The 16,373-nt window shown below is 37.1% G+C and overlaps 1 protein-coding gene across 1 annotated transcript; it reads right to left on the reverse strand.

The window, feature by feature from the left end:
* LOC139883653 (protein ALWAYS EARLY 3-like) lies at positions 1–7,602 on the reverse strand. The gene is given in 22 exon segments (XM_071867801.1): positions 1–143; positions 146–164; positions 246–518; positions 724–924; positions 1,003–1,143; positions 1,289–1,435; positions 1,730–1,954; positions 2,387–2,669; positions 2,766–2,974; positions 3,039–3,206; positions 3,209–3,322; positions 3,521–3,601; positions 3,906–3,962; positions 4,080–4,267; positions 4,411–4,479; positions 4,606–4,974; positions 5,045–5,281; positions 5,582–5,762; positions 6,260–6,337; positions 6,688–6,750; positions 6,889–6,987; positions 7,498–7,602. Coding segments are annotated over 22 exon segments (3,450 nt in total).
* Between the last annotated feature and the right edge of the window lie 8,771 nt (positions 7,603–16,373).

A 16,373-nucleotide genomic window follows, 5' to 3' on the forward strand; every position in this document is an offset into this window, starting at 1 on the left:
TCACGTCGGTATAAGTGCCAATATCTGATTCCGGATGATTCCCATGCATTTTTGTATCTCCCCATAAATGGGAAGGTTCGCCGAAGAACATGGCTGCAAGCTTGTGATTGCATAATCTAGCACTTGGGCCACCTCGCCAGGGGAAACTGTCGTTCCGTACATTTCTGCAAAACATTTTATCAAATCTAAAGTAAATATTTCCAAATGAGAACAATAAATATATGATCATATTGAATGAGTTTTACCTGAATCATGAGTAAGGTAGCTACACATCGTGCAATAAGTTCAGAAGGTATTTGAGTTTCTAACTTAACGTCGGGTTGGGCAGCCGCCGACGTCGTCAGGTCAGTCTTCTGGTCTTGAGAAACCAGAGTGTTGTTGTTAACTGGTTCAGCAGGAGTAGAAGACTCTGTTGCAGGCATCACGGAATCATCAGCATACAGTCTATTACTAACAAAATCTATAACCTCTTCAATTCTCTCTAGACCACCATCTTTCTTCTTCAAAGTTTTCACAGCCTGAAAAATTAAACGTTGACAACAGTTTTCAACATGATTTTGACTCATCTAGTATCACAATTTGACATAATCAGATCACTGGTTTGGTTCGGTATGAAATTTTAAAAAATTTGGTTCGGTATGAAATTTTAAAAAATTGATAAACCAAATCGCTCTAGAAAAAACTGTTTTTGAAATTTCAGAAAATGAAAATCGTTTTACATACCTGCATGGCTGCGCCAACCATTGTTTGAGCTTTCATTCTAGAACTTTCCACAATCTCAGACACTTGAGAACCAGATTCTTGGACGTGATTTGGTGATAACTTACTAGGATCAGCAATGTGGGCCATAGACTTCAACATGGCAAGTGAGGGGTTCCCTTGATATGTATTTCGTTGCCTCAAGCAAAATAGAGCAGAAGAAACCTGGTCATGGAAAAATGGAAACTGAAAACTGGTTGATGAAATCGAAATATATAATAATAATCAAGAGAAGAGTCATGCCTGCTCGTTGACTTCATTCAACTGGAAGAGTACAGCGGCATATTGCTTCTTAAAAGATTCTGATTCCTTGAGAGAAGTATCTCCGTCCTGATTTTCCTGAACCTCATCATTCATATTTCTTAATTCAGCCACCATCGCCTCCTGCAAGTCCAACCATGAATTCCCAACTCATTTTTCCATCGCTTGTGTAATTCTTATGAGTTTATGTCCCAAAGTTTAAGATTAAATGAAACTAGAGAAGTAGAGACGATTAAAAACAACGTAACAGTGTCCAATTCGACAGTACCTTTTTGTCGAGAGCACGAGTTAGCTCAGCAAGAGCTTGGACGTCTGCTTCCTTTGATTGTATTTGCACATTTAAAGGTGACGAGTTTTTTGTTTGTTGGATAGTAGCAGTCTCATGAGAACCAGCTTTAAATTGTGAGTTGGAACCCTGGCCAAAACAGTTTATTTTCAGGTTATCTGATACAGTTTTCGTTATGAAAATCGGAAAGCAACATAAGCGTTAATGATTGAATACACAGGGCACCAAATTGACATTGTCAACTTGTTCAGGAACAAGAAAATTTCCACAAGTGGAAAAGCTTCTTAAATTGTATTATATATCAGTTTGCATTGTGTTCAAACAAAGACTGGCTGGACTTTATTATTCAGATATAATGATGGATTACTGAAATGAAACCAACAAATTACTAAGAATAGAATCAAGATTCAATGAGTTACTGACCTTATTTTGCAATATGAATGCACTAATAGGATAGGTAGATGACGGCATATCAGACAAACCACCAGTGCTGCCCATTTTCTCACATTGGACCAACTTCACACTTTCTTCCATCTGCCTTTGATTTGGTTGTCCATTGTTCTCGAAGACTCCATCAAAAGTGACATTCTGCCTCATAAGACATGCAGGCAAATTTTCCAAAGGATTTAAAGGCATGCAATTAATATCCTGCAAGTACAAAAAAGGTAGAATATGAGACTTGGAAAAAATGAAAAATACAATTGACCTGATATGATAATAACCCAGTTAGAGAAAAGGAAAAATATTATTCACCTCTCATAACATTTGATGATTATATTATAGGCTATTAACTTCTCATATATAACTTCTCAATACAACTAAAATAATTGAAATTTAAAAGATAAATAGGTGAGGTAAGGTGTGGATTGCGATATTTGGTTACTAATTTGCACCTCATCTTCACGCTATGAGCCAAAAAGGGGTAACACTAACATATCTCTATACAGATGATGTCTATATTGGTAAGTTCTACCACTCACAACTCACATAACCAACTAGCTTTTACATTAATCAACGAAAGGAACATGAACAATTATAAATTCCTGGACATTTAGTAATGAAGTTTAAATGTCACTTTACCATGACAAACTCCACTCCAAGTTCAGGCCGATCAAACTGAACCCGACACCTATCATAATCAACAGTCAGTATACTTCCATCATGAATCTCTCCAGTTTTTGGATGGATAGCAATGACACGTTGCCCAACTGTTAAAGGACGAGCTAGGTCAGTTGGAAGTCCCTCTCTGGCACCATTGCGAAGTTCACTATAATGTTTTCTAACAGATTCTCGATATTGATCGAGCTTTTCCTTCTCTTTGTTTAATAATTGCTTAGAGAATCTCCGTGGTTTTCCAAGGGAACTGCATGAAAAATAAAGTACAAAGTGTAGTGTTTCAAAAAAAAAAATCATCAAGAATCAATTAGAAGAAAAAAATGCAAACGAATTAAGGAAATACCACCGTATGACACCCCACTCCACACGGGTTAACCTTGGAATATGAGACAATCCAACATGATCCAGATACTCCACAAATTCCCTTCTTGCAAACCATGGGTAATCAATCGCACTATAGAACCACTCGTAGGCCAACCATCTCCTCATCATGATCCATGAAAGGCAATTAGTAAGCTTTTCCTGTGGTATTAAAATTAACAATTTTAAGGTCTGTTTGGCAACAAAGTAGTTGAACGAAATGAATGATCAAGGATGGACCCTTTAGATAAGGTACACTAGATGGGCTATATCCAATATAATCAGGAGGCTTTACATCTATATCAGTCAGTCGCTTTGGCACTTCTGTCTTGCGCTTACTGATACTTCTCGCTTTGGTAGGTAAATTGGCTCGACTTGATGAGGGAGCCTGAACGGTTGAGGGCACAGGGTCATTCGATTCTTTCCACGCTCGGTACTTGAAGAAGAACGTTCAGAAGTTTTCACAGATTTCCCTTGTTTTGGGTGTGCGGAAATATGTGGGAGTTTTGTTTTACTCACAGACTTTGCTTCATCTTTACCCTACAAAAATTGAAGATAAAGGATGGGATTTTAGCGTCAACCGACCAATCAGAATGTAAATAGGTAAGAAAAACAACAAAAACTCCAAAAAGTCTCGGGTGAAATATTTCAAACAGCAGCTACTGCATGAACAATCATTAATGGGGAGGCAAAGCAGCAGAAAAATTTGGAGGACAGAAAAGACATTGCCCTTCAAACACTGAGGTTCCAAGTCACATTAATAAGATACAGAACTTTAACAGCATAACTATTCCCGCGACCAATGCTAAGGTAGGTATTCTACATGAAACCAAAACAAATATAGCTGGACACTACAAATTTCACTTTCATTTCAAAAGGATTAGAAATCAAACCAATGTTCAAAAATAAAATAGACATACACGTCATGCCGAGAACCATAGTTTACAGAATCTCGACATGCATTTTAAAATGTAATTTGAATAGAGTCTAATGTTCATACTGCAATGATAATGTGTTCCATGAACTCAAATAGATTCTGGATTTCAAATATTTTCCTATTAGTGAAGGTTATCTAAATCAAAGTCATTAATTCTTGGAAATCATTGCGAAAAGAATAACACACCGCTACTTGTTGAGGTAAATCCAGACGTGAAAATGTAAGTGGTTCATCTTCAGGAACCTGAGATCAGTAAGAATGTCGAGCGTGTTAATCAATTCAAGCCTTGGATACATTTTAACAAATAGACGACAAGACTCAATTACATAAATAAAATAAAATAAACATTCCTCTTCTTACCTTGAATGTGGATGATTTTTGTCTCACTTTACGCATCCCAGAGTTGATCTGAGAAATTTCTTTTCCCTTACGAATATCACTCGAATCAGAAGCAGAGGGTTTTGTAGTTTTAACTCCAAATCGGTTAACATTCAGGTCAGACTTATTAGCTCTCTCATTTTTAGTGCCCTTTATAAGAACGGGTGAATCTGACATGGAAATAATGATCGGAAATTAAATCTTAACAATATAAGTCAAATATCAATCTGATAGGTAAAGAAAGAAAACTGATTGGTCAAATAAGCCATTTTGTTAGCCATTTTATGCTTACTGGTTTAAAATATTATCTTACCAGTGTCTTCCGTTTGCATCAAAGACAAATCTGCTAAAGTCTGCAGGGCGTCAAAGGCTGAAGCCTCATCTGCATGAAGGGAAAATTCATATGAATAAAAGGTAAAAGAGCACTTGGTCTTGCTGGTTGAAGGGCGTGATTCATTATTCATTAAATAAGGTAAAAGTAGTGAAAATAATTGCCAAATGAATTCACCTTCTCCGAAAAGAACCTTTTTACTCCTTTTTTTAGGGTAAGAAGCTCTTGCACTCTGGGCGCCATTAGCCTCTGCTTCAAATTTTCCCTTCACAGTGCCTAACTCTGCTCCCTCTTCTGTCCCACTACAAGCTTCCTTTATATCATCCAAGTGGTTGTCTTCACTATCATCCATTTCTAGCTTCTTTCCATTGTACTTTTTTCCCTGGTGTCGAAATTCTACCATACCAACACCTTCTGAGCCCATCAAGCGACTACTTTTCCGGGTATAATCTCCGCTATCAGTTTCTGTGCTTCCTAAACTTATCTCTAAACCGCCTTCATCCATTTCACTTCCTCGGCGCATAGCACTTGTTTCTGATTCAGTATTCTGTAAAAAATGGTCGAGTAATTCAAAAATGTGAGCTATTCCAACACAGACACAAAAAGAAAGAAGGGGGGTAGAGCTTATTATTACTCTTTGACGATTTGGAGTACGAGAAAACTTGCGGTGAACCACCCCTCTGCGAAGCCTCTGTCAAAGCTAATGCTATTTCATGAGCAACATCATCATTGGTGGCATCCATCTTTTGTTTCAGACCTTGTCTTATTGGTGAAAGAAACCTATCACTCTCATTTTTAATGTAAGAAACAGGAACACGAGGAGTCCTTTTACCGACAGCTCTGGGCCCAGTTCCTTCAAAATTCAATGAATCCTCAAGTTAATTTCAAAAGTTTAACATGTTCACAGGTTCACTTCCAAATAAAACATATAGTGTTGGAGAGATTCAAATAGATTTAGGCCTTTATATGAGATGTTGACTGTAGAGTCTTTAATTTTAATTTCTCAAACTTTTAGCAACATAATCAAGGGTTTAAAAATATTAACGAACTCATGACATCACTGCAGCCAATTTCAAGCATACAAGCAAAATCTCATGCAAGTATACTGACGCACACTCGCACAACATGAAAGAAGAAGGAAAAGATATCTAACCAGAGCGCCTCTTCTTAAAAATGGATGTGGTTGCTGTTGACTGGAACGGAAGTAGGTCAATGTACAAATTATCTGATGCCTTAGCCGGAGAATTCTGAGATTTGACTACCCTTGCACGCTTTTGAGGTTTACGAGATGTTTGGGCACCTTCATTGCTTTCTTGTTCACTATCACTTCCTCCCTGTCGGTACAAAAATCCACAAACTTTAAGATACACTCGCACAATGACCCGAAACATAGTGTGAACTAAACCACTACTAGGTGAATATGTTAATCCTAGACAAGATTAAAAATGGAAACTTAAGATAAGAGCATCAAAAAGTTATCGAACACTGACTCCAGTGTCTAAGCAATATTTTTTTTTGATGAAGTTTCTAAGCGATACAACACAACCTAAAATGATGTTTAATATACTCTGGAGACTTACTTCTTGCAAGCTCTGACACTCATACAGAATCCCAGCAAATAAAAGATATAGAGGGAAGCCGAGCAAGTGTGCTACAACTAGATATGAAATAAAAAGCTAGAAGAACTAAGACAGTGCACAGTTCTTAAAACAGATTTCTTTTATAAATTGTGGGAAAAACTAAAACCTATGACTGGAAAATACCCAACAGACAAAACTACTGGGAAAATGTAGTGGTTCAGAATCTTTGGTGTGTTAGATTTCTATCTCACCAGATTAGAATAGTGGTCTGTCATCATTGCTACAAGTCCAACCAACGAAGCAGTGCCCTCTGGGAGAGATAAATAAGCCTGAAAATATAAAAGAAAACCTTAGCCATCAGTGAGGAACAGAAACTTAAGGCAAATATTATTGACTTCATTCCCTCTCATTATCGCACAATCGTTACTTCATTATCTTAAGAAAATACGCCTACAAACAAATACTGGCGTCATGATAGAAGTCGATTGAGTAGCAGCAACAAGCTCTATCATATAACAGTTACACTAAAGCTGCAAGTTTTCGGATAGACAAATACTAAATCTCTCCTATCACCATGGGCACATTGACCCATTCAGACATGAGCATAGTTTCAAAGTCCAGATATCTTATGTCACAAGGCACGTATAATCCCTTGGCTATAATCAAACATCGCACTTACCCTGTTCATTGTGTAAAGAGCTTCAACCATTTCCACAGACCGGTTGCGTACTGCACTAGCCACCTAAAAAATAAAAAGTACAAAACTTGTTTCCTTTAGTTACTCTATGCTTCTTTGGAGTATAACAAAAATACTAGCAGTTGAACTTTGTATGGACTCGTGACAAAAACATAGCACAAATATCACGGAGTTGGTGCTAACCTTCTTCCAGTCTTTCCCATATTTGCGATATGCTTCATAGAATCGTTCAAGCTCTTGTTTGCTCCACTGGGGCCCTAACATGTCAGTCAACTTTCTCTTCTGCATATAGATAACAGTTCCAAATCAAACATGCTTTGAAATCTAAACCAGAGGTCCATATCTTATAATATGCCTGAAAAACCATACAGTGCGAACATACCCATCAAGGTGCGGATAAAGTTTGAGATTGAATAGGCCCTTTTGTTCATTAGGAAGAAGGATGGGGCAAAAAACACAACACAGAGTTTCACTACTGGAATATTTTAAAAAAGCATATGTACGTAATATGCCAAATTCATCTTCAGAATAGAAACTATCCAGTATAAACATTGCCCAAGGAAAACAAGAAAAGACAGTAATTAACACTAGTCAAAAAAGGAAGAAACATGTCTCATTTAAGGAGCGTGCAAGTGTACTACAGCAATGTGTCAAAACCATTCAAAATGAAGCATAATCCAACATGAAGTCAAATCAAAATATACTCAAATCAAAATATATGACTATCTTTCAAACACGATTTGTTCAACTAAGGTTCAGTTATTACAATGAATAAAAAGAGCCAGAACTCACCCGCTGCCCACTTCTACTAGTAGCGTTGCTACCTTTCTTAAGAGTGACATCACTAACAGAAGTCAACCGCTTATTTGACCTTTTATGCTTTTTAGATGGGGCCATTAGTTACTTCCTTTACCACCTGAAAGCACAAGATAGAAAGCAAATGAGGCATAAGCCAATCCTTATTTCTAACAAACCAAACAGATGAAGAGATTTGAGCTGATAATTAAAGCAAAAAATAAAAAGAAAACCAATAAATCAACAAAACGATAGGCATAACGATGTGCACTGAACAAATAATGATAACATAAACACGATTTTGGAAAAAATAAAGAGACGGAAGTAAAGAGGGAGAAATTGAAAAGGCACTGATACTTAATAAAGGGCACGGCACTGTTGTGTAACGAAACTTCAAAAGGTGAACACCATTTACTATTTTCAGGTTTGAGATTCCCGAGATTGCTAATGACGATTAATTAAGCTTGTCCCGGGTTTGGCATTCTCGGGAATGACTTTTTCTTTGTACCCAAAAACGCTTAATTAAGCTTGTTCCGGGAATGGTATTCCCGAGAATATATAATCATGTAATTAGTGAGCTTGTCCCGGGTTTCGTAAACCCGAGAGTTGTAGATTTATCTACCTCCTCCAATTCTCATTATTCCGTTCACCTTTTAAAAATTCATTATACTTTTATAATTTTTCGACTTAATAAATGCATTCAACAATGTTTGGTTGCTAAGAATTCATAGAACACGAAATCTCTCAAAACTCAACATAATATTCAAAAAAAAAAAAAAGAAGATGAGATTGTAAGTGAAGCAGGCAATTAGGCGAGTTCCGGAATTAAGAGGATCGGATAAAACGAAGAATGATAAAATTGAAAACAATTCAAATCACTTACTAATCTATCCAGAGCTTACTCCACGAAAACATAAAAATCAAACAGGCTAACGATCAGTTTGACACAACAAAATTATACGTTATCCAACCTAAAAAGACTTAAAAATCAGTGATAGAAGTAGCTGGATCAATCAGAGATAAACATAAACTTACCGATCAAAGTGAATTTTAGACGGTGAAGTGCGATAGCATAGAAATCGAACTAGTGAAATTCGAATCTGAGGTCTCCAATTAGAATTCGTCAAGATCTCGAGGAGAAACGTAAAAATGATGAAGGAGGAGAAAAAATGAAAAGCAGATTATTATTAGTATGTAGTCTTTCTTTGTTATGTGCTAACCGCGAAAACTTTAAAAAAAATGAAAAAAAAAAAAACACACACACACACACAAGCTTCCGATTAGCGGCTGTGGCCTTTGTAAAGCGTTTAAAGATAAAAGTGCATACATTTGTTTTCCACCGTACGCGTGGCAATCCAGTTAATATGTACCGTCAATACATTTTGATTTTTTTTTTTTTGAAATTCAATACATTTTGATGTTGCTTTCGAAAATTTTCGTTTTCCTTTTGGTATGTTATTTATTTCATTCAATTAAGAATTTTAATTAAACTTTCTTTCTGTGTTAGTACATTCAGTGTAACTATTGCAAGTTGCAACGAAGCCCAAATGCTTTTAGTCAATTTGTACAGTTATGGATTGGGATAATAGTTTCGTAAGGATTAAGGACATGTGTCCAACAAAAAAAATGGAGGTTTTTATGTCCAGAAAAATGTATTTCGTAATTTTTCTATGTCGGAAAAAAATTTATTTGGAAAGGTTTATATCTGTTTTGCTTGTATATGTTTATTTGGCGTTTATGTGGCTACTAAAAATACGACATATGTTCGAAATTATGTCCACCTTAACATAATTTTGCCACGTGACGATTAATAATGTCATTTAATTGAACTGAGATAAAAATTAAAATGAACCTAAAATATATCAAAATCGAACCGAATCATTTGTGTATGCCAATCATTTGATTTCATTGCAAATCAGCATTGGCTACATCCATCAAGGAAGATTGTAATTGTCCTTGCTCATTTGACTTTAAATTAGCTATTAATAATGTCATTTAATTGAACTGAAATAAAAATTAAAATGAACCCAAAATATATCTAAATCAAACCGAATCATTTGTGTATGCCAATCATTTAATTTCATTGCAAATCAGCATTGGCTTCATTGATCAAGAAAGATGGTAATTGTACTTGCTCATTTGACTTCAAATTAGCTATACCATGGGCAGGTTGATTACCACTTCGAGGAACAAAAACCAGAAGAGCATGATACAAAAGAGGCACTAAGGTGCGTTCGTTTCGCGATTTGCGAATGCTCGAGCTTGCTCCAAACAGTCTCAAAAGACGTGTTAAAAAACACGTCTTTTGAGACTGTTAAAAAACACGTCTTTTGAGACTGTTTGGAGCGGCAAACCACCCTAAGAGCCTTGATCCTATAAATTAGATCTCTGCATGCTAAAAAACAAGTTTCCTCTTCCAAAATTCCTTTGATAACGATCAGGGCATCAGATTCTAACACAACTTGAAAGCAACCTGATTCGAGAGCCAACTCCATCCCCATAAGCAAGGCAGCAGCTTCCAGAAAATCCATTAACCCTTCCTGGAAAGTCGATTTGTAGGTGATAACCACCCCTGAACAGTCCATGATTACAGCTCCCAATCCTCTCTTCCGTAAAGATAGAAAAAGAGCGGCATCACAATTGATCTTAACAGTGCCTGGAAGTGGAGGATTCCATCTAACAGCCACTCTAGGAATGAAAGTGTCCTTGCAGAGACTAGATGATGCCAGAAAATCATCCTGAAACCTCTTTTGCCGCAAGGAGAATGGAAACAGGGGAAGCGACAACAAAATCACACCAGGCAGCATTTCGTGTTTTCCAAATCATCCAGAGAATTGTTAGAAGCATACTTTACAATATTAACAATGTCATCATATTCATATTATCAGAGCTATAACAGCATCAATTAAATAAGTAAACAAGGCAGAGAGTGAAAACTGTATTTAATAATACTAACTTCAAAAATCCACAAATTTCTTCAGCTAGAGGGAAAAAAGAATTGATATCAAACTAGAGAAACTAATATATTTTCTTCAAATCACAAAGGATAATTAACATCATCGCCATCCAAACGATCGCCTGATCTGATAAATCTGTCCCGATACAGTGCTGGAAAGAATCTCCCTTTTTCCTTGTAAACATCATATATTGCTAGAATCTTATTCATGTAAGGATTCACAAACAATTCCCTAAACCTAGACTTATCACAGAGAAAGTCCACAGGCGTGACATCAGATTTATCGATCAAACCTTCCGACAACAAAATTTCCATTACGTCATACCGTGGAAGAATAATGTCCTCCAAGCTGAATTCAAGCAGGTTGAGATTTTTCGCAATCACTGAAAAATCCCAACCTAGTCTATCAATAAAGATGTGCATTGCTACATTAATCTTACAATGATAAAGCTCCACTAATGCTTCTAAGAAGTCAAAGTCAGAAAATCCCCATGCCCTGTAACGATTTAGCATCCTTTCCCATATCGAATCACTTATTGAGCTCTTAACCTTGACTGCCTTAACGAAATTCAAATCCGAAGGATCAAAACCCATTTTCTTCACATCATCCACGATATTCTTGAATCTACTTGGCTCGCAATGTGTATAAGGATAGTCACTGAGATAATAGACGATATTTTTTCCAGGAACACCGGCTTGTTGCAAAATGGAAATGTTGGGGTCGGAAGTAAATAATTGAGGGTTTGTAGCTAAGATATGAAGGAAGCCCTTGAATGCGTTTACGACTTTAACGTCATTGGAGCCAAGTTGACCTTTTAAGTCGTTAAAATTTGGATCGAATTCTTTTGAAAAGGACAAGTTATGGATCCTTGGCATAAAATCCTTGATTCTTTTGGGGGTCGGGAGAGTGAGATGGAGGGGATAATTGGAGATTGGATAAATTTATAAGCTTGCGAAAGAAGGACAGTGGATCATGATCTATTTGGATTTTGTTATTGAACTGTACTAGCTTAGCCGCTGATGAGGCAATTCTCAGAGACGACTCCAACTTTTTTTGAAAGTTAGAAGCAGAGGTGGAGATTAAAATTACCCTGAAATAGGTAGATAGAGTGGTCGGTTTCAAGGAAGAAGAAGACGAAGGCATTGAATTTGAAGAGGAGGAGAGGAGATCGACAGGTCTCACTCAGATTTGAATTGATTACAAGTGTTTTGATATTTGTCCCATGACAACACTTTTTACTTGGGCTGGAAAGCCCATCAATTCTTTTCACTGCCAACTTTGTTTCTTGGGCAGTTGGGCTAGAATACTAAATCCTTTCAACGAGACTTGAATATGTACATTATTATGTTTAACCTATTATCGTTTTGCCTCCTTATTAGTTACTCTCTCCCCGTCTCTAATTAATTGTCGTTTTGTATTAATAAAATTAATTTCAGTTTGAAAAGTGAACTAATAAATCTAATTTTATTTTTGAGACGTGTACTTTCGTCCCTCACGTTTCACCTATAATACATTTTCAATCCCCACGTTTTTTCGTTAGTCAAACCTCACATTTCCCGCTAGCGACAAAAAATACTCTTCTACCAACTTTGTATATGTGACACCTAATGACACCTAATAAGCTAACGGACCAATATATTTGTGATCTGAACATTGTCGGCTCTATGCCAAGACCAAATAGGCAGTTGCCTAGAGCTTCAATTTTTTTTTTGTCATATTATATTCTAAAAATGCCCCAATAAAAAACTTTTTTATTTAATAAAAGCCTCTGAAAATTTTATTCTAGCCTAGAAAAGGCCTTGAATTTTTTTAGTTGATGAAAAAAGGTCGAAATTTTTTACTTTGCCTTAGGCCTCAATATGTATTGAGCCGAGCCTGCATCTGAATCATCAAAAAAATTGACATGTCATGAAAAAAATTCACATTTTTTTGGCAAAAGATTGTGACGTGGCAAAACAAGTGATGTGTCACTTACACGTGTTACAATTATATGAGTCTGTTAGCTGACTAGGCATGAGTTGGTGCCACGGAGCGCCAGATAAATGCTACGTAGGTGAAATTAACGACGGAGGGATATTTTTGGTCGCTAGCGAAAAACGTGATTTTTTTAGGCTAACGACAAAATACGAGGGACTAAAAAAGTGTTATAGGTAAAACGCGAGGGACGAAAGTATATCCGTTTTCTCAAAAAATTTCTTTTTCTTCATTAAAAAATAGTTTTTTTTTAAGAAGTAATTTTATTTACCAAAGGAAAACCGTCGGAAACAAAGTACACAAACAACGACTCAAAAAATCTCTATAAAAAGCGCTACACTATGCAATGCGCCAATTCTCTATCAATCTATCAAAACTTATATTTGTAACACAAGAAAAGAAGCATAACACCGACTCCCTTATGTTTCCCACTACTCTACTAGAACTGATCGGTACATTCCCAAAAACACAATCATTCCTTTCTTTTCAAATATAGTATACTATAGCACAAAATACATGGCGCCGTAAAACAGCAAGTTGTGACTTTCCCCCGCCTTACGGCACCACCATTTCAATTCCCATCGCCATGGCTTCGCTAGTCTCGTAACTCGCACATACCTCATAACACCATTCCATACCAAGGACGAGAATGAGCATTGAAAAAATAATTGGTATCTTGTTTCAGTCATAACACCACAACAAGGATACAGATTATCAACACATAAACCCCATCTACTGATCCTTGCCTTAACTGCCAGCTGATTCAAAATTGCCAACCAACATATAAAATTGTGTTTAGGACTTGGCCCCCTTCCCCACAATAGCCTCGCCCATCTTACAGGTAAAGATTTAATACGCAACGCATCATAGGCAGAGGAAATAGTAAACTTACCTATGCTATTAGTTGTCCAATTTATCTTGTCAGGCAATGAAGAAACTTGAACTCTTTGCACTCGATCCCATGCTTTAGAAATTTCTGAACTAATAGGCACATGAAGCATCTAATGTTCACCAGTATAAACCTTATGCACCTTAAAATCTCTAGCAATATCAGCATTCAAAAACTTGATCATCGAGAATTGATCGCACAATGCCCCATTCGGCATCCAAGGGTCAAATCAAAATGAAGCATTGCACTCCAATCCCAGCTCATATCTATAAAACTTCTTCAACTCAGTTCGGAGGTCTAACAAAGCCCCCCAGCTGCACTACAATCAGGAGGTTTTCAGATGCCCCAAAAAAATAGTATTCGCAATTTAGTCTCTGTAATCCACCTAACCCATAGTGAAGCTTTCATCGTTAGGATAGACCAAACCTGTTTGCTGACAGCAACCCTATTCCACACCACTAAATCAATCACTCCAAGTCCTCCCTCCTTACATATAGTTGTCCATGCCACCAAACTTTTCCTTGAATCATCAGACCCCGTCTAAAGGAAGGACCGACATTTCGTATCAATCATTTTAGTAATGGCTTTTGGTAAAATAAATGCAAGGCACCAAAAGACTTGAAGATTTTTCAAAACAGAATTTACCAATGCTAATCTACCAGCATAAGATAGATTCTTAACTGCCCATCCACTCAGACGAGCATTGACAGCCTCAACTAGCACCACACAATGTTTCTTCTTTATCTTAAAAGATACCAATGGCACTCCTAAGTATCTCATTAGTAAATATCCAATCCTAAAACCATAAATCCTTAAAATAGACTCCCTTTGCTCTAGATGACCACCACTAAAGTATATATTACTTTTTTCATCGCTAACTAGTAGTCCCGAGAAACCATTAAACCTATCCAATTGAGTCTTCAGCCATCCAACCGAAGCTTCATCACCCTTACAAAACAGAAAGAGATCATCTTTAAAGCATAAATGGTTCAACCTCATACTCTCGCAGCCCCTGTGAAATCGAAAATGCTTAGGAGCAGCCGACAACATTCGAGATAGCACCTCCATCACCAATACAAACAAGAGTGGCGATATAGGGTCACCCTGACGCAAGCCCTTTTTACCGAGAAAAAAACCCTTTTAACCCTCCATTAATTGATAGAGAATAATGAATTGACCTAACACACGCCATTATCCACTTGACAAACCTGTGAGGAAACCTGAACATGTACAACACTTCCTCCAAAAAGACCCAATTCACTAAATCATACGCTTTACGTATATCAACTTTAATTGCACACAATAGTTCAGACAAGACTCGGTGATAATTACGGACTAATTCATGCGCAACTAGAATATTATCCGTAATTAATCTACCAGCCACAAAAGCTAACTGGAGAGGGCTGATTAATGAAGGTAAGACATGAGCGAGGCGAGTAGTAAGTACCTTGAAAATAACCTTGTAGATTACTGTACAACAAGCTATAGGTCTATAATCTTTCAATCCCTGAGGTGCAACAGTTTTTGATATGATAGTCAACGTTGTCAAACTAAATTGCTTCACTAGCCTCCCTATTCTGAAAAAACTCTAAACTGCCTCAGTGACTTCTTGCCCTATCAGTTGCCAATGGTGTTTGAAGAACAATGCCGTAAAACCATCAATACCTGGTGCCTTACTATCATTGATGTCCCATAATGCTTGCTTAATTTCAGCGCCAGTAACCTCTCGGATTAACCCTTCAACATCATTCTCCGACAATACAGTACCATTCTCCACTATAGTTGTATCCAAAGGAACACGACAATAGGAGTCTTGACCAAGGAGAAGCTGGTAATATTGAACCATATACTCACTTATTGTTGCCTGGTCTGTTATTGTTTCACCAGTAGAGCCTTGCAAGCTACGAATTGCATTACGAGCAGTAGGAATCTTCACTGACCGATTAAAAAAATTTGTATTCGCGTCCCCCATCTTCATCCATTCACATTGAGCTTTTTACTGGTAGAATTGTTGTTCCTGCCTCAATAAGATATGAAACTAACTCAGTACATTCTTCTCATTTTCTAACAATACAACATTACTTGGATCCACTTGAAGACTATCATGAATTTCAGTAAGCTGGTCCCTATACTTCTCAACTCTATCAGAGATGTCAGAAAACTCTAGCTTGTTTAAAGATCTCAACACCCCTTTAACTGCCTTCAAACAAAGACACAACCGCCTCAATAAACTCCCCTCAACTGGAGTCAACCAGGCATTTATAACTAAACCTTCATATGTTGGATGCAACCTCCACATATTATAGTATTGAAATAGTTTCTTCTAAGCCCCCACAAACGATTTGAGCTCCACAATCAATGGTGAGTGGTCAGAAACTCCACTACCCAGTACCGTATAAAACACACGAGGAAAACTGTCCAACCCTTCAAGATTGACCACACGACGATCAATACGACTCCAAATCCGGTCACCATCCCCTTGGTAATTGATCCAAGTAAAAAACCTACCCTGAGCTGTCATTTCAAGTAGTCCCATGATGTCAGACACTGCTCAAACTCACCCGCCGCAAGGAAGTCTATCCCCCGTCCTCCTTGTCTCTCATCAGCCCTTATCACAACATTAAAATCTCCTTAAACTATCTAAGGTTCTTCCAAATCAGTCCCTAATCTAACCAAAGTATCCCATAACACTCTTCGATTAACAATATCATTACACACATATATTACAGTCCACAAAAAAGCCACACCATCTATACTAAGATGACAGTGTACCCATTGAGCCCCTATATTCGACACAGACATTTGAACCTTAGAAGCATAAACAATAACCTAGATTCTTCCCAAATATGCTACTGAATTATTATTAATCATACGCCAATCACGACATCTAATACCAATTTACACTTTATCAACATACACTACATACACGAGTCTCAATAACACCATAGGCTAATAAATTATTCAAAGCAATTAGACGCCTTACCTCTAACTGCTTTTCGAGGACATTAAGTCCCCGAATATTCCAGGTACCAATTCTCATCCTTTCCCATGAG

The sequence above is a fragment of the Rutidosis leptorrhynchoides genome, unplaced genomic scaffold (genome assembly GCF_046630445.1).
Source record: "Rutidosis leptorrhynchoides isolate AG116_Rl617_1_P2 unplaced genomic scaffold, CSIRO_AGI_Rlap_v1 contig431, whole genome shotgun sequence".
NCBI lineage: Eukaryota > Viridiplantae > Streptophyta > Magnoliopsida > Asterales > Asteraceae > Rutidosis > Rutidosis leptorrhynchoides.